Source organism: Pimephales promelas, chromosome 2 (genome assembly GCF_988280905.1).
Source record: "Pimephales promelas chromosome 2, fPimPro1.hap1.1, whole genome shotgun sequence".
In the NCBI taxonomy this organism is placed as follows: domain Eukaryota; kingdom Metazoa; phylum Chordata; class Actinopteri; order Cypriniformes; family Leuciscidae; genus Pimephales; species Pimephales promelas.
Window position 1 is genome coordinate 7,614,419 of NC_142770.1, and position 24,612 is coordinate 7,639,030.

General features: G+C 34.6%; 2 protein-coding genes across 3 annotated transcripts in view; one reads left to right on the plus strand and one right to left on the minus strand.

Annotated features, from left to right (window-relative positions):
- The window catches only part of ptpn4b (protein tyrosine phosphatase non-receptor type 4b), a 39,136-nt gene extending 27,880 nt beyond the window's left edge, over positions 1-11,256 (minus strand). For both annotated transcript variants that reach the window (XM_039682217.2, XM_039682216.2), the window contains exons 1-6: positions 10,887-11,256; positions 4,238-4,392; positions 970-1,077; positions 456-498; positions 288-366; positions 59-103 (exon numbers count right to left, since the gene is read on the minus strand). In XM_039682217.2, coding sequence (XP_039538151.1) covers positions 59-103; positions 288-366; positions 456-498; positions 970-1,077; positions 4,238-4,375 — 413 coding nt within the window. In that variant the 5' untranslated portion in view covers positions 4,376-4,392; positions 10,887-11,256. The remainder of the gene's footprint in view (positions 1-58; positions 104-287; positions 367-455; positions 499-969; positions 1,078-4,237; positions 4,393-10,886) is intronic.
- Positions 11,257-13,196: 1,940 nt separating this feature from the next.
- On the plus strand, positions 13,197-23,099 carry mrasb (muscle RAS oncogene homolog b). The gene is made up of 6 exons (XM_039683001.2): positions 13,197-13,390; positions 15,787-15,993; positions 17,193-17,346; positions 18,973-19,072; positions 20,142-20,221; positions 20,323-23,099. Exons 2-6 carry the CDS (start codon positions 15,801-15,803, stop codon positions 20,420-20,422), a joined length of 627 nt encoding a protein of 208 aa, XP_039538935.1. The 5' UTR covers positions 13,197-13,390; positions 15,787-15,800; the 3' UTR covers positions 20,423-23,099.
- The last annotated feature ends 1,513 nt before the right edge of the window (positions 23,100-24,612 follow it).

The window sequence follows — 24,612 nt, forward strand, 5'->3', positions numbered from 1 at the left end:
TGAGATCGGCTTTGAGAGGGAAAATTAAGCATTTTACATATATAACGTGTCACCTTACCTGCCGCTCAGAATATCCTGCTTCAGTTGCAAAAAGTACAAATATCTATGATAAAAAAATACAAAAATCACAAACAAAATCACTGATAAATACGTTATGAGCAACAGAGAGAGAAAATGTGTTATTTTTAACGATACACACAGATTTAATTGATCTGATTTAAGTTTTATTTTTACTTTTCATATGCGTAGGAGTGTAAAAAAAAGAAAAGAAAAAGGAAAAACTGTACCTTGTGTACTCTTCCTGTAATTTACCAGGGTCACTCACGAAAAACTTCACCCTGAACCTCAGATTATGTGGCGATGGCCCTGAAAATGTAAAATAATTACAAAAAGAACATTTTACTAAAATAAAAACCTTCAAATTTAAAAAAAAAAAAAGTAAGACAAATACCTACTTTTGAGCTGTTTTCTAACTAATTTGTTTGGGTCCAGCCACCTCTGAAAACACACAGTCATAAACAATATAAAACAGCGTGTATGAATTTTGGCACAACATTTTCATGACAATCACACAAAGTCAGCAATGTGAAAGACACCAAAATTGCTTGTCAATTAACAAAAAAAAAAAACCCCAAAAAAAACATCAAACGCAATGAATTAAACATTCAACTTGTTTTACCAGGAGCAGAAACACAGAGCAGCGTTTTAATGTGTGACCTGAGATTCAACTTTCCTGTTTATGCAGACACGGTGTCTAGAAACCAAAATAACTACTTTGTATTTGCTATAAATAACAGACTGAAAATGAACAAGGTACATAGGAAAATGTTTTTGCATTTTTCATATCATTGATATGCAAAAAATATGAAATTTCAGGTTCAGTGCTCTTTTGCGCAACATGATGTGCTGCTTGAATGAACAAGGGTTTATGGGTGATGTACTGCCGATGATGACGGTTGAGTGTGCTACCTGGCTGTCACAAGAGTCGTCTGCTAGTTGAAGGCCGAAGTAGTCTTGCTCAGTTAGCTCCAAGTGTTTATACACTACGTCCAACAAGATCCGCCCCTGATCTTGCTTCTACAGGAGACAAAAAGTGTGCATTCAGATCAGTTCAGCACTGTAATATAAAAATTAAAGGGACACTATGCAGGAATTCCGTTTTTGGCAAACAGCGACCCCTAGAGTTGCTGTGGAGTACTTGTATTTAACGTTACTGTCACGATTTAACCCGAAAGAAGTCATGTGACCATTTCAATAACTCCGAAGCGGTTCAGTTTAGCTAAAAAAAACTGCATTACCACGAAGTAAATACCACTCACGCAGAGTTCGACGTGTTACATATTACGCAATAGTAAAATTTTCACGTGATTAAATGCATAGGACCGACAATTATCCCAAACGTGTCAGAGGTTCTGGGTTCTAATCCGTACTAGTTGTATATTTTATTTTCCACATCAAAACTGATTGTTTACTAGTGGTTGTATAATCAAGCAGGGACACGTGTTTGTGGTGAATGGTGGTGGCCACCATTTAACCCGAAAGAAGTCATATGACCATTTCAATAACTCCGAAGCTGTTCAGTTAAGCTAAAAAACTGCATAGTGTCCCTTTAAAGAACCACACTCAAAAACAAACCAAAACCCCAACAAAAACCCCAAACTAAACAGAGAAACTAACCAAAAACAAATCCAAAAACAAAAATCAAACTAAATCACGAAATAAAAACCAAACCACTCACACAAAAAAACCTAACCACAAAACCAAAAAACCCCACAAATAACCAAACCAAAACACAAAATAAAGCAAAACCAAACACCAAATCAAAACCAAACAAAAACCAAACACCAAATCAAACAACAAACAAAAACCAAACACCAAATCAAAACCAAACAAAAACCAAACACCAAATCAAAAACAAACACCAAATCAAACAACAAACACCAAATCAAACCCAAACAAAAACCAAACACCAAATCAAAACCAAACAAAAATCAAAACCAAACAAAAACCAAACACCAAATCAAACCCAAACAAAAAACAAACACCAAATCAAACCCAAACAAAAACCAAACACCAAATCAAAACCAAACAAAAATCAAAACCAAACAAAAACCAAACACCAAATCAAACCCAAACAAAAAACAAACACCAAATCAAACCCAAACAAAAACCAAACACCAAATCAAAAACAAACAAAAATCAAAACCAAACACCAAATCAAACCCAAACAAAAACCAAACACCAAATCAAACAACAAACAAAAACCAAACACCAAATCAAAACCAAACAAAAATCAAAACCAAACAAAAACCAAACACCATATCAAACCCAAACAAAAACCAAACACCAAATCAAAACCAAACAAAACCAAACACCAAATCAAACAACAAACAAAAACCAAATCAAACAACAAACAAAAACCAAACACCAAATCAAACAAACAAAAACCAAACACCAAATCAAAACCAAAATCAAACAAAATCACAAAACAAAAAGTTAAATACAGCAAACAAAAACACAACAAACACCAAACCAAACACTAAATCAAAACACACACCAAACCAAACAAAACACAAAAGAACCTAAAAATCTAGACCTCAAAATCAAGAAAAAAAACCCCCGTAATGTCTAAGAATTTCAGTAATGTCTTTTTGATAATACAGTGACTTCAATACTTCACATTTTTATTTTGGACCTGGCATGGAAACACCATGTTCATTAATGGGCACCATGGAAATACCATGTTCCTGGACCAGCAGTTTTTTTTTTTACGGAATTCCCACAAAATATAGTATTTTCACAATTAAACGCTAAATATAGTGCAATAGTTATACATAGTATAGTTAAAATGTATTACCAAACGAAAACACGAGACATGAAATAATATCCTCTGAATCCAAGGCAGTTCTACTAGACAAACGTTTGCAAGCTAGTTTAACCCTTCAGCCCAGCAGATCAGTGCAGCATGTATGATCATGACAGCCATGGCCTCAGGACACGCTTCTGTCGACCCCAGGAATGTGAAGCATCTGCCCGAAACAGCCCCTCTGAGCTCCACGCGGAAAACCAACCCGAGCCGCCACACCGCATAACTCCAGTCAGCCTCAATTGTACCTCATAGACGGCTGGTCTCCTGCGGTGATTCTTACCGACCTGCCATTTAGCAGACATTTTTCATCCAAACCAATTTATTGCACACTAACGGCAGCGCTGCAGCTCACGAGTGAAATGCTGATACAGCCAAACTGAGAGACATCAGTAACTTTGCGGTTCCTGGGTCACCTCTACCTGGGATTGAACTTACAACCTCCAGTCTAGAAGATCATTATCCACACAACTCTAAAACATGAACTCGTGGTTAATAAAGGAACAGTTCACTCAGAAGTCTTCCTCATTTATTTTCCCATAAGGATTTAAAAAAAAGCTTCTTTAAAGCATTATAAGCCATCATAACACTACAAAATTTGACAAAAAGACAAAAGGTACAAGACTGTGTAACGGTTTTAGTGAGGGAAAGAACTACAATCCCATGATGCATTGCGCATGACAATGAAAATGGAAAAATATAAAAAGTTGTTGACTATATATCTATATAAACAACACTTCATTTACTGTAAAATATGTACAAATATTTAAGTATTTTGACTTAAATAGACTTAGCCATACAGGAATTAAAATTTAAAAAAAGATAATTAAAAATTTTTTATAAAAAATAAATGCGAACGGATAAAGAAAATAGTTAAAAATGAATTTCCCTCTGGAGAAAATGATTGGAGTTTTTACATTTATTGTAATCTTAGTAAGTTATGTTAAATTAATCTGAATTTTTTTCTTTCATTTTCTGAGGTAAATGCGAGGCCTGCTGCCAAGATCTTTGAGTGTTCTGAGTGGTTGCCACGGCGTTGTTATGCAGCTGCTATGGTGTTCTGATTGGTTTTTACAGTCTCACTGGACGATTCTGATTGGTTGCTACTGCTAGTTGGTTTCTTATTGGCCCAAGTCTAAAAAGAAATCCACACTGTAACCTTTAGTGTAAATATATGGGATTTTTTGCATGTTTTGTCATCAACCAAATGAAAATCTAAACTGATCTCTTACAAAAGACTAAAGACATGTGATGAAACACACACAAATGATACTTAAGTTTAATATTAAATCAAAATTTGGCATATTTTAGCAAAACAACTAGTCCTCCTGAGGGTTGATTTAGCAGCTTAGGTTAAACGTGTGTACTCACATTGACACTGAAGGTCTGTACTGTGTTGTCCAGCAGTAAAACGTTACACACCACCTGCGCTTGCTGTCTCTCTCTGGCCTCCTCCAACGCTCCCACATCGTAAGTACTGCCAGCAGGCAACCGGAAGCGTGCGGTCATTACGGTCCCCACTCCGTCTGCAAAACACACAAGGCTAAAGGTCACCAACAAGCTCAGCTGACCCGCATTCACCACGGTACACGTTATTAAGTGGTGTAAAAAAACAACAACACACCAGCACATGTGATCCTACGGCAAACATGATTCACAAACATTCATTAAACAGCTATAAAGCGAGCAGTTTTGTAGATTTTAGCTAGTAGAAACGAGAAAGCAAAAATCTAAACACGAAAGTTAGACAATGGGTTGTCAATTGAAGAAACTCATAAAGGAAGTGCAGGTCAGGGTTGCTGTGAAGAGAAGTCAACATTTACAACTCATGAAAGGAAATTGCCTAATATATTTTATTTATATATTCTTATTCAGCTTCTGAAACTCCTGATATTCATAACATTAAACTGTTTCATTCAAGGTTTCAGTGATACTAAACGCTCTTCTTTAAGCTAACAAGGTCAATTTTAACCAGAATCCTCAAGACTATCAGGCAACTGAAGAGGTTCTCTTTGAGATTGCTCCGTCTTTTCAAATATAAATAGCTTTTCAAAAGAGACACAAATAATATGGATGAATTACTACAAACAAGAGCAAAAAAAAATGATTCTTCTTCCTTTGAACACCTAGCAAAAAGAGACTTAGCATTTTTACAGTCAGTTTCTCAAACCTAACCATGTTTCTGATTGACAATAATATCATCAATTATAACGAGAACACGGTGAAAAATGCACATTAATGCTGATATTAAAACATTGTGTACTGTTGACGAAAATATGACCATAAAAAAACACAGCAAAATATGAACGATGCTAACAATGTTTTCAATGCTAACAATGAACACTGATAAACTGATGTGAAACGATTAATCGCTTTCAAAATAAAAGTTTGTGTTTACATAATATACGCGTGTATAATTATTTTGTATATATAAAACATGCATGTATATATATTTAAGAAAATGTGCTATTAATATATCAAATATTTATATTTATGTATTATATTAATTTGTATAAATGTATATAAAGTATACATGAAGAGTTCAGATGCAAAAGCCTCTAAGTGCCATTTGAAATTTTCTTCTAGAATGATCATTTTTATCAAGCTTGTATATTTAAGTTCAGTGATTTCACTTAAATGGCAATGATAATTACCTATTAATTGTTATTTAAGTGAAATTACTGAACTTAAATATACAAGTTTGATAAAATTCATCATTAAAGAAGAAAATTTCAAATGGCATTTAGAGGCTTTTGCATCTGAACTCTTCACATGCAAATATTTCTATCTATTCTATTATTATACAAAATAATTATACACACTACAAACACATATTATGTAAACAACACAAACTTTTATTTCGGATGCGATTAATCGCCATTAATCGTTTCACAGCCCTAACTAATACACGCTGATAGTGGGTTAATTAACTCCAACACACATCTTATACATATATAATGAGATTGATACACAATCAACATATTAAAATTAGCTTGTGTACAAAATGTCGCCAATGAACATTTGATTATTAAGTTACAAGCTAGTCAGAACGTGCAAGCCTTGTTGCAAAAATGCACTCCTTCTGTAACAATGCACTAAAACACAGACATAATGAATTAACAAAATAGCTTGAAATTTACTCAAATTAATGAATATGACAAGATGAAATATCAACTAGACAGTCCACTCTGGACTCTGCAAGACATCTAGAAGCAAATACTCTAGACTTGGTGTGGAGAATCAAAGACTTGTGAGTACAGTGAGTTTCCTAAATCTAAAATCTCTAACTCTAGAGTTTGTAACCAGCTATTGTGTCTCTGTGGTTGTCTGTACCCTGAAAAGAAGATTTTGATCTCCTTTTAATTTCCAATGAAACTCCCCATTGACTTCTATTGTAAAAACAACAACAAAAATAGAGAGATTTTTCCAAATATAGTAATGACATGGTGAATTAAGGAATAATTGACGACAGGCCGTTAAATTATTAGAAAAAAATGCATACCCGAGGTGGTAATGCGGTCACGACGCGAAGCGGAGTGTGCATTATTTTTCGGATAATTCAACGGCCTAAAGTCAATTATTCCGCTTATACTACAGTTACCACACCTCAAAACATTGTTCAGGTGATTCATATCAAGACGTTTGTCAAGTTTTTGACATTAAAGCGCTCTTAGGACTAATTTCTTACGCATCTAATAATCCCATGCCTCCGTTGCTAATTCCAAAACGTCATTTTAAAGTTAGTAACGGAGGTTTGAGCCACTTATAGCAGACTAATGTAAGTTAATGATGGGGGACACACTTACAATTCGCTGAAATATTCGAAGACCGACTGTCTCCATCGACTGTAACTTAGCAGGTCTTAGCAACTAAACAGTATTAGCTACTAAACACCGATTTCACAGACTGAACGCGCGTTTGGGCATGTTCAGTCAGAAGTATCAAATTACATTCATAACTGCCTTACAAAGGCAAAGTACAGTAACGTTAACTACGCAAACAAAGAAACGTTAAAAACCTTTAAAGTTTTTATACCATGCCAGTCAAACATTATGGTAATGTGGTAATGCATCTCCGAAACGGGACATAATTTAACCCAGATATTTTTTCACAAGACAGAACACGTCATAAAGCCCATATACAAGTCTTAACTCATTTTTGACCAAAATGTGTAGTGCATGCGCTTTGCCTTTGGCCTAAACTAGTCTGTCCCGGCTTTATGCAGTTATTAATGCAGTTATTAGAAAGAGGAAGAGAGAGGGAGAGACGTGACGATGTGCGACAATATTATTTATTTATATATTTATTAACTTCGTTTTAATTAATTCGTTCATTATTGTTTTCTATAATTGACAGTAGATAACCCAATAAATCAAAAACACAACGCCCTTTTAACAAGTAAGCCTATCAATAATTATTTATTTGTTATATTATCTGAAATAATTACAAAAATCGAAAAAGTTTAATTTTCTATTTAGCCTATTATAGATAGGACAATACTTTAATTATTAAATTAAACTGTATATATGTGTCAATTGATTGTGAAGAAGACATCGAAAATTGCAGATCAAGCACATTGGGGCTGCATGTTACAGTTAACTACGCGCAGTGATATGGAACTGTAATGCGGTTCAAACTTGCCTGAAACTACTTTAGCCGTGCGTTTCCCTGAAAATAATTGCACACCTTTAGAACGTTCTCAACCAATCAGAATCAAGCATTCAACAGCCCTATAGCATTTGACGCAAGGATGCTCGTCCATTTCCGGTTGTGGAGATTAAAAAAGCGGAGGAAAACCGAGGAAAACGGGATTATGGCAGAGTCTTCAAAATTTACTGTCCTCCAGTCTTTGAAATGAAACGTACATACGTTTAGATGTAATTTTGATATATAGTTATATTTATTTAATATAATTTTAAAAAGAAGCATAAACACAACGAGGGGTGTCTGTTTTATCTGTTTTTGTGACTAACGTTTCTTTAGTATAACCATGGAGTATAAAATTCAATATAAATTCTCGGTATTGCATTGGACTCTACGATCGGCGGAAGTTATCGAGCATCCCTTATGCTTCACCGGAAATACCGCCGTGCATAGAGCCCATTAATGATAATCTGAAAGGTTTTTAAACAAATACTAATAAATAATCGATTTCCTTAAAATACCCCAAGCATTATCATCTCCTGAAGCCCTTTGAAATACCATTTGTATAATTGATCACTCACAGTTGCCTAAAGTTTATTTTTACATTTTTTCTAAAAATTCTAAAAATGAACTCAACTAAGTTTCTTTACACATGTGCACGCTCTACGAAACACGCTCCCATAACACTAAAAGGCAGCTGCGTAAACAACAGGGGGGTCAGAGTTCATGACCTGTAGGAGCAAACATGTGACCTTTCAGCATGGTCACAGCCGCCTATTCAAACTCCCACACCCAACTAACTCCAATTATAAACCTATGACACAAATACATGGAAAGGACCTGGCAGACAAAATCAATAATCGACTAAATTGACATTGTACCTTTAAAAAAAGAGACTTTTGAAACAAAAGCATCACTGTTTTTTTTAAATCTCACACTTACTGTTAAGATGACATTGTTGAAATATGAAATGATTTTTAATCGCAAGATCTCAAAAACACAAAAATCACTCCTTAAAAATAACGATTATATCTGATGCTTGCATCAGCACAACCTCATTTGTCCTGCGTGTCAATGCAGAAAGGATAATCTCTTTGTATAACATGCTAAACTGTGATGTGTGTGAGAGCATGTGTGTGGCGGAACATTTCTCTTCTGTAGAAGTTTCCCCGGATGTCATCGAATACCACAAACACCGAAACGCTTCGAATTTTCCGCTGAGTGGGGATCAAACCACCGACACCTCAGTAGATCTCAGACAGTGGGGTTACAAAATGAGTTTATCCCCCACCCCAAAAAAACCTCTCTCGGTCGGCCCCCCTAAGCCACCTTCCACACAATATTTCCACCTTTCTCTCTTATGTTATCATAACTAATGCATCACAAGCTACTGAGTGTTTGGATTCACTTCTGTGAACATCAAGGGAAAATACAATCTGAATGCCAATAATAATAGTATTTAAAAGAATAATAATAAAGGCAACAATTGTGTAGAGTTAAGATTGATAAACAAATTAGAATTATAATATAATAATTAGAGCTGTCAAACGATTAATCGCGATTAATCGCATCCAAAATAAAAGTTTGGGTTTACATAATATGTGTGGGTGCAGTGTAAAATTATTTAAAATATATAAATACACACACATGCTTGTATATATGTATATACTGTATATTTAAATATAATTTATGTTATATATAAATATACATATAAATAATATTAGTTTCTTAAATATACATGCATGTGTGTGTATTTATATATATATATACAAAATAATTATACACAGTGCACCCACATATATTATGTAAACACAAACTTTTATTTTGGACGCGATTAATCGCGATTAATCGTTTGACAGCTCTAATAAAAATAAAAAAACAATTTACATATCTTTTGGTGTTGATGTCATTGTCAACTAGGGCAGTCCGCTAATAGTCGACTAAACGTTAATCGAAGAGAAGAGGCATAGTCGACCAAAATTTTATTTCATCAGTTTCATCAAAAATCCCCCAAAATTAAACATTTTCAGCTAAAAATTTTCATTGGATGTCAAGCGGTACACGGTAGCCAAAAACGGTATCTTACAATGTATATCAAGCAACATTTTACAAGTAAAAAAAAAAATGTAAATGCACATATTCTCACAAAAAAAGATTATTTTTTAAATTTCACAAGCAAAATTTTTTTTGCTTTTTGCAATGTACACTTAAAATCTAGCGTGTAAACAGCGAAAGGCAAAGATCTTTAAAGTGGCAACCCAAAACATTTCCATACAAGACACTGTTGGACCCGACAAGAAAAACTGTACCAGTAAAATTTCACGATTTTACAAAAAAAATAAAATTTTACATCTGCATGTATACCTAAAACTTAGCTTGTAAACATCCAATGCGAAAACCAATTGAGAACCACTGAGCTAGAAGAGAAGACAAAGATGCTAACAGACCAACAGGATGTCATTCATGCTTTCATTCATGTCACCTATTACACCTGAACCAAAGCCAGCTTTACAGGACCATCCGACCCCACTGCAATAAAAACCGTTCAACTGAATAGAGTTGCATGACACGTCAATTTTCACACGTAAAAGGGCTTTTTATCCAAACAAGCACATTATCAGAAGAATACCACACATACAGATCTTGCATTACAGTCTGTTGAAGAATGCGCGCGCGCGCACACACACACACACACCAGGGGGACAGAACAGTAGATGATGTCACCGACTCAAACAGGGGAGATGCGTAGTGCCCAGAAAACAATTAAAACAAACCTTATTGCACCAATATTAGGTCCTCTCTAGATCCAACTGTACGCAAGCAGATTATTTGCATGCAAAGGATGAGAGTCGGGGTTATGTAATGATGTGGCCGAGAAAATAAGGCACAATGGGAGCAGCTGAGATGTACAGATGTGACATAAACCTCAAATAAACACAACAATTCAAATACATCTCACATGACAGCTGAACGATCTCGAAAAGAGGCCATTGAGAGGGTTGCCAGGTATCAAGAACAGAACCAAATACACTATGCATTCAATCCATGTTGCCTGGTTTGCACACACACACACACACACACACACTGCATGCATTTGAGCATCGTATGGATGGATTATCTTGACATGCAGCAGAAATTAAACCCGGGACGTTACATAAAGGCATTTGCATGGCATCCGAAGCAACCTGTCCCTAAAACCATAGCGAGCAAGGTGAATGCACGCTTTATGCCTCTGCCTGTGCACCATTTCAGGGATCTGGAAGCTTGCATTGGTTGGATTGGTTGCTATGCAATGGGATAAAAAAGGAAGACAGGACATGCATGCATGCATGAATGGTGACACCGATACAGAAATACAACCATAACGCATGCTTACCTTCATATACAGGTTTAGGAGAGTCCAGTGAATTGAAGATGATCTTGACTTATGATGAAAGGAGAATAGGAGGTGGGGGGAGAGGGTAAAACGGCAGCTCATCTGCAGGAAAATAACCACATTGCCTTAGATGTTCACATTACATTCAATTCAAGGGGCCTCTGGCACTGGAAGAAATAATCATTCCAAAATGGGGACGCGATCCTGGCTTCTTCTGGGCGCGGTGCATTAAATAAAAGCCTCAAACGCAATTGCAATCTTTTCTGTGGCTGCTGGCCGGGTTTAGCTCTATAATCCTGCATATGTCTCTGTATTGCCGCTACTGGCTGCTGCTGCGGCTGCAACGTGCAGCGTTAACATGGCGCAACCGCACACGCCCCGCCTACATTCTCATAGGTCCTACGTGAGGGCGTGGCTAAGACGCGGGGCGGGGCCTAGAATTCAAGACGGACATAGGGAATGATGTGTGTACATTTAGTTTAAAACAGACTTAAATGCGCAATTTAGTTGTAACATGAAAATGTGTGATGGAATATCATAGGAAGTATTTTACAAACAAGCCCCTGCATAATTAAAGGGATAGTTCAACTCATCCCCCCACCCCCCAAAATAGATTATTTTGTAAATAAATAGATTTTGTCATTACTTACTCACCCTCAAGTTGTTCAAAATATAAGATATGTTGAAGAATGTTGGTAACCAGTCACCAGCCATTGACTTTTCCTACCGACACTCTTCAAAATATCTTCTTTTGTGTTCAACAGATGAAAGAAACTCATACAGGGTTGGAACAACTTGATGACGAGTAAATTATGACAGAATTTTCATTTATGGGTGAACTATCCCTTTAACATCACCATTCTCTCGTGTAAGCTTGTGCGTGTTTGTAGCGCCATCTTGTGGAGAGGATGTATTCATGTCTCATTTCCAAGGTGTGACCTGAATTTGCACTTCTAACATAATTACACCCCATTAACACTGTATCGAAGTCAACAACTCTAGATCGGACTCTCTTATTCTGAAATGGAGGGTTCAGGCTCCGATGATCTTTTAAAGCTGGTTTAGATGACGATTAGGGTTCAAGAGAAAGTCTGTCTGTTACTAGGCAACCATTATGAAGTCACAGAGCGATTTTAGAACACATCACTGCTACAGATCTGTTTCCAGCATATTCTCCTGTAGTAAATTACATAATTTGTTTGTGTACAAATGAGCCGGAAACTAAAATGTCTCTTATCTTTAACCCAAAGAGCGTGGGCGGGGGAATTAACAGTTGAATCATAGCATCAGCTCGTCAGATTGAAATGAATGAATTTGGTTGGATAGACAGACTATAAAGCCATGTCAGTCAGATTTGAAACTTAGTGTTAAACAAAAGTACCTTGGTGTACCTGACTTTGAAAGGGCTTTTAAGACGTGTGACATGTCTTTGTGACATTAAATCTGATAATATTCAGTATAAAATTTCTGATATTTAGAAGGAAAAATTGTGTTTTGATTTAGTGGGATTGGATTAGATTGTGTAAAGTAGAAGATAAAGTAGGATATGATATTATTGGTTAATATTGTTTTCCCAACCCACAAGGCCTTGATGACATCAGCAGAAATTAGAAGTTGTTTTGGAGGCGGAGAAAGTTGTTACATTTTTTGTAAAAGACTGTAAATGCAGATAAATGAGTAGCCTAGATAAGATTATATTTTTAAAATTTTATTACTATTATCGATAAATCTATTTGTTATTATTTGGTTTTGAATAAAAAAAATTCATTTCATTTATTGAATGTAAAAAAGTTTTATTATTAATACTACTTTAATAACAATTATATATATATATATATATATATATATATATATATATATATTCAATTAAAATTTTAAGCAGCATCCGTCAAATACAGTAGCCTATTTAAAACTTGAGTAAAACTTGCTCCCTTCCCTCTTTTAAGATAATATACAGTCAATTAATTATTTGATTTGTATTTTTGCAATATATTTGATTTGTTTGTCTAATATAACGAGTAAAACAAATCTATGAGGTAAAAATAAAAAGTATTCAAATGAGGAATGCGAGTGCTTCCAAACTGAGCTCTGACAGCGGAACATACCAACCCCGAGAGGAAGAGGGGTGACCAACTCCGTTTTCTCGATTTATCCTTTATATATCTTTCTTAAATTCAAATGATCCATTTTGGGTGAACAGAATTGTTCAGAAATATCAGTATCACAAACACGTACCGTCAAGTATTTAAAATAGGTTTGATATTTGTCACAGAGATGACCGGTTTCCCCCTGTCAGAACAGTAAATTAGTGTGAAGTAACTGTGAGCGCTCTCGAGGTGTGAGGAACTGAAAACGGCTCTTCGCGCGGCCCGATAAAAAGCCACTGTATCCAGTTGTATAACAAATAGAAAACGTTTCCGCGTGAGTATTTACTCGGTAATGTCGGCAGCAACATCTGTGGAAACGGATCGGGCTATTGGCATATGCTGTCATCTTGTGATAAGGTAATAATTTTCAATGCATATAAATGCATGCTGATTGCATCTATCAACAGGACGAAGGAATAAAATCTAGGTCTCTTTATATCAAACGGGCGTTTTATGATGATACGTGATTGTTTCTATATAGATATGCATGTTTTACCAGTTGAATCATGCATGTGTGCATTATGCATGAACATGTTAAGTGATCAAATTGGTGAATTGCAACATTAAGCGCTGCACACACACATATCTTAAAATGCAGGAGACTGCATGATTTCCTTTTTGCCAGGAAGATGCTTTCATTGCAGGGTAGTTTCATATAATGGAGATCATAGATATGCACATACCTAAGACTAGGCTAATGGGTAATGCATTAGGCAACCCAGACAGAATGATCAAGGTGGGAGTATTGATACATGCATAGCTCGGAGTAATGAACCCATGCACAGATATGATCATGCACAAACATACAATCTACTTTTATTTGAAAAGAGACGGTACAGTTGTATGATTGAAAGTAGGTACAGCATGTGGCATGGTTGTTTTTAGTAGTGATTAATGGAAGGCCGATTAATCGACCGATTTTGTTAGCGACGCCTCGCGTCTATTTCGAAAATATTGCGAATTGCGCACGTTTTTGAGTGAAAAATATTTGTGAAAATAATTTAGTCGAATATTTTTAAAGTGTAAAAAAATAGTCGATAATATATTTTCATTTAAATGTTTATCTTTTAAGTAAATATTTAATTAAATATAAAAAATTACATTGTAAAATTGAAAATTTATATCGGCTTCGTTAAAACAACTTTTTCACCGTACGCTTGAGTCGGTAGACTGTGGTATATGAAATTACAGACTACATAGTACTGAACCTCGCACATGACATAAAAAATATAAAATTAGTTTTAGTTAAATCGTGGAGGCATATCAAGAATTCGTTCCTACGATTTGTTCACGACTTGTTCCCTTGATTTAGTAAATCCTGGCCATGTTGTATTAATTCATTCCATGGTTTTAACTAAAACAATGGAGCAAATTATTATATTGTGGGCACGATTTAGTAAAACGAGGCAACGAATTATATTTCTGCGCACGATTTAGTAAAATAATAAAAAGTATTAAATTGTGCGCATGATTTAGTAAAACGCCGATTCACTTAAAAAACGAGGGAACAAATTAGTAAAACGTGCTGACCTATTATCGAGTTGTGGAACGAATTCTTCATTTGTAGCCGCGATATACAAAATTTCACCGCATATCATGTGTGTGGGTTCGTAGGGATCGAGTCGTATCCCAGATGATTTCAGGAAGGAAATTCTGAACTTCCCTCTATTGTGGTTAATGGGAATACTGACATCAGGTGTAAATATCCAGCAGTTTGGGGTGTTAAATTCTGAAATAAGACGTTGTGTTTGTGTTTTTGAGGTTGTTCCCTGTGTTTTGACGTTGGTTTGTACAGTTTGAGCTAACTGGTGGTCAGTCTGTCTGGGGCTTTCTTGTTGTTGGCAGTTTTGAGCTGAGATCACACTGCAAAATCACAGCGTGGCAATCCAAGTGTCTCGTCTAGACCGTATTTCCTGTGTGTGTGTGATGATCTGGTTGGATGTCTGGGAAAAGCCTTCTTCTTTATGCCAATATAGAGTCCATTAGTGGCATTTCAGACATTAAACGTCTGAATCGCTGGTTCTTTTCTCTTAAAGAAACAGCACACCCAAAAAAAATTAAAGTTCGATCAGCATTTATTCACCCTTGTGTCGTACTTAAACTTCGGAAAACACTGAGATGTTTTGAAGAATGTTCTGGTTGTTTGAGTCAGATTATTATTATTTTTTTCAACAAAGCCTTCATAGAATATTTAGAAGAAGAAAAATGTTGTTTGATTTACTGGGATTGGATTCGATTGTGAAAAGTGAAGGATATTTTAGTATATGATATTATTGGTTAATATTGTTTTCCCCACCCACAAGGCCTTGATGACATCATCAGAAATGAAAAGTTGTTTCAGAGGTTACGTTTTGATAAAACATTGTAAATGCCGATAAAGATATTTACATTATTTTTATATTATATTTTCACATTTTGATATTTTAGCTTTATTATTATTATTAGTTTATCATTATTATTATTTATCATTATCAATCGATCCATTTTTATTTTTGATAGTTATTTTATAGTTTTGATTTATTCAATAGTGATTGCTGTTAAAAATATTTTAATCATATATTTTTTTTCTATAAAAATGTTGAAAGAAACTCCATAAAGGCACTAGTGCAAATACAATTTATCATACCGAATCATTTCAGCTAATTAAATAATACAGATTAACGTCTTATCAACTGTATATGCATCATTTGTATGCTTGCCTGGCAAATCGACAGCAGCTTCTCTCATCTGACACCATTTTCTCTCTATTGCAGGTGTAGCTGTCTCCATGGCGACCAGCGTGGTTCCCGGGGACAACCTGCCCACATATAAGCTGGTTGTGGTGGGAGACGGAGGCGTGGGGAAAAGCGCTCTCACCATACAGTTCTTCCAGAAGATCTTCGTCCCTGACTACGACCCCACCATCGAGGACTCGTACCTCAAACACACCGAGATTGACGGACAATGGGCCATTTTGGACGGTGAGCAGTTCAATACCGTGCCAGTAGAGGGCAGTGCAGCTCAAGCTAAAACATATCAGGGTTTATTTTATGCACAAGAAGAAATCAAGCAGTCATTTCTGATATTTCAATATTTCTATGAGCACAAAACATTCATCACAAAATAATGAGCTAGAGTTAAAAGAGTTTAAAGGGTTAAAAAAATCTTTAAGATATTTGGAAATTATACAATATTTAGAGTTAAAACGTTGCAAGGAAAGAAACGAAAGACATGCATTATATTCAGTTATTATAGAGTTATTTTGGTGTTATCTATGTACTATTAGAGTATTAGATTATTTTTATATATTATAATTTTCATTATAGATTAAGTTTTAGTAATTCGTTATGTCCTTTCGTCAGTTTTATTAATTACACTTTTTTATTCCAGTTATTTGATATATTTTCTGTTACATTTTTCATTTGTTTTAGTCATTTTAATTTTAGTTAACAATAAACACAATGATTATATTATGAATAAATAATTAAATGTACCATGTGTAATACAGAGATGTCAGAAATTAAGATATACATTTAAATTTTTTTTTTTTTACATTTATGCATTTAGCAGATGTTTTTATCCAAAGCAACTTGCAAAATGGGAATATATTCGTACAAAAGAGGAGCAATTTAAAAAAAATTTAACTTTTCACTGTCATTGCAGTGAATATATATATATATATATATATATATATAATTAAATTATTTATATATAAAATTATTATAAATTATAAATATAAATAAATTATATTTATTTAAAATGTTATGAAAATAATTATTTAATTCTTCTTTCATTTTGAATTATCAATATAGCAATATAATATTTGTAATATCATATATTAATAATAAAATAGTAAATAAAAATAACTGAAGTAAACAACACGCTTTTATTACAATAACTAAATATACAGTATATCTCTGTGATTGGCCATTGTGTCCACACACTCAACATAAATGTCTGTGATTGGCTACAGTGATCAACGCTTCAAGAACATGTTGTCTTTTCCGCTCTTTATCGAGCGCTTACACAGATACACACTGGAGCATTTTAAAGGAGGCGTCTTTATTTTTTTATAAACATTAAAAACTTGATTTTACCACAGGGGGGTCTTGAACGGAATGAAGTAAACGATAGTGTGTATTTGTGTAAAACTGCAGTTGTGATCTGTGTGTTTGCGTAGTTCTGGACACGGCCGGACAGGAGGAGTTCAGTGCCATGAGGGAGCAGTACATGAGGACCGGAGACGGATTTCTCATCGTCTTCTCAGTCACTGATAAAGCCAGTTTCGAACACGTGGACCGTTTCCACCAGCTTATTCTGAGAGTGAAGGACAGGTACTAACACATGTTTGAGTTGCAGACTGGTCTTCAGTGCGATTTACATGCCAAAAACAAGATGTCGACCGATATCGGTACCAATATTTAGGTTTGACCGTACATGCCAATAACCGATAATTCAACTGATATATTTTTTGATGAATACTGGATTAAAAACAAACATAATACTCACAATAAAACAGTGCTGAACGGAAATGTGCTCAATTAAATAAATATATAAATATTTATTTCCGATACCCATATTTAGGTTTGACCGTACATGCCGATAACCGATAATTCAACCGATATATTTTTTAATGGATACTGGATTAAAAACAAACATAATACTCACAATAAAACAGTGCTGAACGGAAATGTGCTCAATTAAATAAATATATAAATATTTATTTCCGATACCCATATTTAGGTTTGACCGTACATGCCGATAACCGATAATTCAACCGCTATATTTTTTAATGGATACTGGATTAAAAACAAACATAATACTCACAATAAAACAGTGCTGAACGGAAATGTGCTCAATTAAATAAATATATAAATATTTATTTACGACACCGATATTTAGGTTTGACCGCACATGCCGATAACCGATAATTCAACCGATATATTTTTTAATGGATACTGGATTAAAAACAAACATAATACTCACAATAAAACAGTTCTGAATGGAAATGTGCTCAATTAAATAAATATATAAATATGAATGAATTAACTAAGGTAATAACAAATAAAATAAGAATTAAAACTTCATTTCTAATGCATTAGTAAATGTTGAAATTAACAAACTAACAATGAATAATTTTCCACAACTTGTATTAACCTTAGTTAATGCTAAAAATGGAATCTTACTATAAAGTGTTACCATTTCATATAATTCCAAAGAGTTGTGCTTAAAGGCCATTACCATCATTACCACGTATACGTAATACGTAATTGGTTCCACCAATCAACTATCAGTGCCGACCTCTAGCAAAAACGGAAACGTTTTTTCCTTCACATTTTTCACGTACAGATGACAACGTAGTCAAAACAATACTAGTTCACACCGAAAACAACTAAAAACGCTGTATTATTCATGCCAGGCCAGTAGATGGCGATGTCAATTTGTAAAGAAACACTACGATACATAACAATACATAATACACATGCGCATGACATCACAGTTTTTCGCAAATTGTAATTTTTTGTTTACTCAGGAGAGATCCAGACAAAAAAAAAATCACTTAAGGTGTCAAATAATTTTTTAAGATCCACAAAACGATTAACTTACATTTTAAATCAGATTTTATTATGTGATATTAGGCTACTGGTCGGACACAGAACGCACACATAACATGCAAATTTTACAATCACAACATGATTTTTTTTTTGTATTGTCGCTAGTGTCAATCTAAAAAAAAAAAAATTCACTCACAAATTAATATTTTTAGTAATATTTCTATTATCTCCCCGCACAGAGACAAAACTTGCTCGAAACCCTTTTTCAAACGTTTGCGTTTTCAGGCCCCCAAAACACCGGTTGTGTAAATGAACGGCCAAAACGTATTCAAAGTGTTCTGCTTTTAGTTGAACGCTGCGAGTAAAGGCCCCTGACTGTGTCTCTTGATTGTGCCTGTGTCGCAGGGAGTCGTTTCCCATGGTTCTGGTGGCAAATAAGGTTGACCTGGTGCATTTACGCAAGATCACCAGTGAGCAGGGACGAGAGATGGCCTCCAAACACAGCGTGAGCGAAACCTCGGACATCATTCTGAGTGAACCAGCATATATTCATATGAAAATGATATGGTTTTAGCTTCCGGGATTTGATTGGATTGTGAAAAGTAAAACATGTTAGGAGATTATATTATTGGTTAGTATTATTTACTTTATTAACTCACAAGGCCTCGATTACATTAGCAAAATAAAAAAGAATGTTGGTATGTTTTGATAAAAAATTCTGAAAAAGAATGTTTGTATTTTTGCATGATTTTTTATTAATTTAATATTCATTATTATTATTGACCCCTTTGTAATTATATCATCTTTTGCTTAAATCCATTAAATATTTCACAATGACATTTCTCTAAATTATTATTTTTATGTTTACATTATATTTTTGGTTTTAATATGAATTAATATTATTGATCAATAAACTTGTTATTTAACCTTTTATTTAAATACATTTTTAAAATATTTTACAATATTGTTTCATAATGCTTGCAAACCATTAAATAGTTCAGAAATGTTAATAAAGAAATGTTTATTATTAAGAAAGCATTCATTTTGCTTTCATGTTGAATCTTTCTCATTTTCTTAACAGATATGTTATAATAATAATAATAATATAATTATTATTTATAATAATCATAAATATTTTAGAATCACACCTATTTTTAAAAATATATTTTACAAAATCGCAAACCAATAAATAACAATAGGACAATCAATATTTATTAAGAAATAGTCATGTTGAATTTTATTCATATTTTCTAATCAGACATGTTCTAATATAACAACATTATTATTAATACAAAATCTTATTTAATTACAACAAATTTGCTATTAATATTTTTTTGAATATCTTCATCACATATTTCATATTATTATTACTAAATAATTTCTGAACTCAATAAGTTCACTATAAGACCAACGTTTAAGAATATTGATTTCATGTTGAATTTTTCATGATTTTTCTTCTCAGACATGTTCTAATATTTGTATTAAAACAATAATATAATTATATTAATAATACTAAATCTACTATGAAACATTTTTTCTATTGTAACTGTTGTGTTTTTATGTCTTCATCACAGATCACGTATATTGAGACGAGTGCAAAAGATCCGCCCATGAATGTAGACAAAGCGTTTCACGAGCTCGTCAGAGTGATACGGTGCGTCGGAGTTACGTCTAGTTTGACCCTCCGTTAGCATTAGCGTTAGCATTCCCATTAGCATTGATCTCAATAGCATTGATGTTGGTCTCTGTTCACAGTCAGCAGATTCCAGAACGGGGTCTGAAGAAGAAGAGGAAAGCCAAATGGCGGGCGGACAGACCTTCGGGTTCCCAGAGGCTGCACTGCGTCTTACTGTGACCGCACACCCTCTATCTCTGGGCGTCAATGCCGCGATGATGACTCCAAGACTCGGACTGTTAAAACACACACACACAAGCAAAGCTATGATAATATCCAGGAACTAGAGAACACAGATTCAATATTCAATATAATGTGGGATTTCAGGCAGTTTTCATGGGATTTTAATAGCAGGTGAAAAATGACAGGAATCTAGCGCTGTTCACTCATGTTATTTCTCAGAGAACAATTCAGAGACACACTTTCTGAGGCCTTGTTTTGTATTGTGTTTCTATATTTATTGTGCTGAATTCTATATTGTTAAGTGATTGTTAATACAGCGTAATGGCTTTGAAAACGGTCCGTTCTTGGAATAGACGTCCGTACTGATCAGAATTATAGTTGCACAACGGGCATATATAGATGCAATCAGAATGGGGGAGGGGCAAATACTGGTTACCATGGGTACCATATTTTTACGAGTAAAATAAAGATACATTTCCAAAACACTGCAAAAACAAAACAAAACAAAAAACAGCAATAGGGTCACGCGCATGACAATAAAATTACACAATTACATTCAAAGCTAACATGAAATAATATAATTTTTAACTATAAGTGCTCACATTGTCTTATTAAATATAAATACGTTTTACTGTCTTATTAAATATAAATACGTTTTACCATATATGGTAAGGGAACATGATGTCATCCCAGAAACACTTTTCTGTAGCATTTTTTTCCTATTTAAATATTACTCCCATCTTTACAATGTAACTGTGGCTATTTTAGACATTATTAGTTAAAAAAAAAACATTATTTTATTCAATTGGATGGCAAAAAAATACAAAATAAGGTGTGTTCATGCCATGTTGTAATTACGTCTTGTTAAAAGGATTCACGAATTTTCTAAGAGCTCCTACTTGTACCATGTGACGCGCTGTACCACCTGACCGCTGCAGATTCATTTAGGTATTGATAGTGTTGCCATAGAAACGCATAATTCCAAGGACGTGAACAGCTCTGAATATAAAGTCGCGTGTAATTACAGTATTACAGATTACGGTAAGTACAACATGGCGTGAACACAGCAATAATTTTCAGTATTTTCTTTCTAAAAAGCGGCAAACATAATCCTATGGGAAATCGTAACTATGTTACTAGGCAGCGCTTTTGTATGAATTGCTACAATGTAAATCGTACAAAAACGTAAAATTTTGGCCCACCCTAATCCCTCCCCTAAACGTAACAGTCACTGGGGCGTAAGCAAATCATAGCCTACAAAAACGTACGAATTAGATTGTACGAATTAATACGTAATAAGGCCTGTTCACACCGGGACGAATTTCGTGTGCGATATTCGCCGACGTTTAACGCCTCGTGACTAAACAAAGGGCACCAATGTGAGTGTGCACACCGACGCGGAAAACGGCTCGGGTTTTTTATTTTTATTTTGACGCCGCGTGAAAACCTATCCGACCAATGAGATTGGCGCTTTTGCTCACGTGTTTGGAGCGTATGAAGTTACAGTAAAACACAACTTGGGGGCGCTCAAACACAAAACGGTCTTGCTGAGCACACATGCGTAAAGGCGAAAAAGATATAGGCCTACGCCAAGTAGCTGCTGGGAAGAAATGAGACGAGGAAGATGTCAGCGAAAATCGCCTGGGTGTGAACACAAAAAAACGCTTTGAAAAACGCTGGTGAATAACACGCGCCGATATTCGTCCCAGTGTGTACTGCCCTTTAGCCCCACAATTTTGCCAATAAAGTAAAACAGTTACAAATTGCCATGAGATTCATTTTCCGCTTAGAAACAATACATAACTATGGTAACCGGAATTCGTTCAACTGGCGCTAAACCACGCCCCCAATGTGTGATGCATTGCTGACCGTATCCATAAAAACTTAAAGATTGATTTCAAAGATACGATTTATGACGTTATTATCAAGATCTGTAAGACATCAGCTGATTGTAGATCAAGACTATCATGATGAAAGTTTTGTACATTTAATGCCTGATCTCAATTACGTTGCCATAAAACTGAGTCAATCAGTAATTGCACAAAAACGTTACAGTGTTACATTGTCTTCGATGCTTTTGTTACATTGTTACAATGTAACATTCTACATTGTGACATCAAGGAGCATTAGAAGTCATCAGATCAAGGGACTCGTTCCGCTTTGATCTCGCGTTTTTCTTTTTTCGCTCGTTTTGAATGCATCGTCACTTTATTTTGAATGCGTTTTCGCTCGTTTCAAAGTTCTCATTGATGTTTTGAATGTATCGTATGTTATCCTATATGCCAGTTTTGCTTTTTGACATTTCAAAAAGTACAGCTTTAGTGTTTAGTATATTAAAGGAACATTGTCCGAGTAGTTTGTTTTGTGATTCGTCTGCACTTGTTTTTCCTACGTGTTATTTTAATCTTACGAAAGCAGATCTGTTTTGTTTCATTTTCAATTTTGTTTGAAACTTGGTGCAAATTTTGTGGTTCAGTTATTACTGGATTTTTTAAGTAATTTATTATATAAATTCTATGTATTCTGTGATCATGTTTGTATTAAGATGACGTTAATTAAGACCAATTAAGGCCAAAAACATGCTCTGAAAAAGAAGGGATTTTTTTGCATCAGGAATATTGTAAGAATTTGTAAAGTGGAATATAAACATTATAATAAAAATCTAATAAATCAATTATTTGTCCACACATCATTTAATTTCTTTTACTTGAATAAATGCAGCACGATTTAGTTGTTCAAAATAGGAACTTAATTCAATATTATTAGTTTATTTTCAATTTTGCAAGAATTTTTATTTGTGTTACACCTTTCCAGCCACATGGTGGCGCTATTTACTAAGAAACACTGTTTAGTTCAGAGAACGTGTACACCACAACTTCCAAGAAAAACAGATCTTTATTCATTACCGTCTTTATAAGAAATCAATCACCGGATATGAAACACGTATCGACACATCAAATAATTTTCATAATTATTAGAACAACAATACCGCACAATTCACCCAAACACTTAACAGAAAGAAGTGCTAATAATTTTCAAGAGGAACGTTTAATAATCGCAATGCCCCTGCCCTGTGACATCAAAACCCATTTGCAACACTTTCTGAGTGGATTTAGAGCACGGAATAGTAGTGATTTGCTGTTGTTGTGCTGAAGTCCCACAGTCATTGTGATAAGAGGAATAAAGGCAATTCAAGGTCAACGTTCCTGTGTATCCCTGCATCATAAAGAGATATTTGTATTCGGCTCACTGCATGGTCACTTAAATATCCAAAAAGACACAGTTTTAACGTCTTTCCTTCGTGTATTTCTTCTTCAGAACTCATTAGTGGTAGAAGAATTTTAACATTTAATCTTCAAACGGTTTCATCAGATGTCTGAACCAGCTTTCAGACATCAAAAATAGACTGTGAAATTTGAACCAATCAAAGGGATCTGTCCCCAAATTTCCAGTTCATAAATTTTACATTTGCTTTAAAAACAATGTCCCTTAAGGATGCAAATCTTTTTAGTTTCTCGCCGTCGTACAAACCCTCATGAGAAGAAAAAAAATTTCTGCAAATTTCATTCAAGTTAAATTGTGGAGTAACGTTATAAGTTAAACTTACTGCTGGTTTAAGTCTGTGGAAATAAACAATCAGTGGGACTTTTGCCTTCAAAATTATTTGTTTCATAACTTAAATTAGTCAGTTCTGTTTTTACCCGGAGAGATCGAATAGAGTTACTGCGTTTAGCTTAGGCTGAATAGCTGAGTTCACACTACACGCATAAAATATGACACAACGAGCTCTAACATAAAAACATACTACTGAAGCAGCGCAACCAAGAGAAAAGCTATAGAGAACGAACTATTTAGAATTATTTAATACTCATTCATGAAAAAAAAAATACATTAAAGTCAAGTGCAAGTCATTGATTCTGATAGTGTTTAGGCCAGCAGAAGGCCTTGCTGGCCCTGACGGCCCACGTACCACTGCACTGGTGCACGAGAATAAACGCAAAACAGCAAGCAAAGAAGTCAAAACGGTAAAGATAGAAGGCTGTTCTTATGTTACGTCTTCTTACCTGAGTGTTCCTTGGCGAATATTTCAATATTAACATGAGTGGAGTGGAATAAAGAAAGTGTTTAGCAGGATTGATATTCAAAACGGCAAGCACGCGCTGCTTTGTTTACGTTATGTGTAGCCA

Excerpts from the sequence above, each read along its gene's own strand:
- mrasb (XM_039683001.2), top strand. The coding sequence starts at position 15,801 with ATGGCGACCAGCGTGGTTCCCGGGGACAACCTGCCCACATATAAGCTG. Across the intron at positions 15,994-17,192 it reads ACAATGGGCCATTTTGGACG|TTCTGGACACGGCCGGACAG; the intron begins GTGAGCAGTTCA and ends GTGTTTGCGTAG. Across the intron at positions 20,222-20,322 it reads GAGCTCGTCAGAGTGATACG|TCAGCAGATTCCAGAACGGG; the intron begins GTGCGTCGGAGT and ends CTCTGTTCACAG.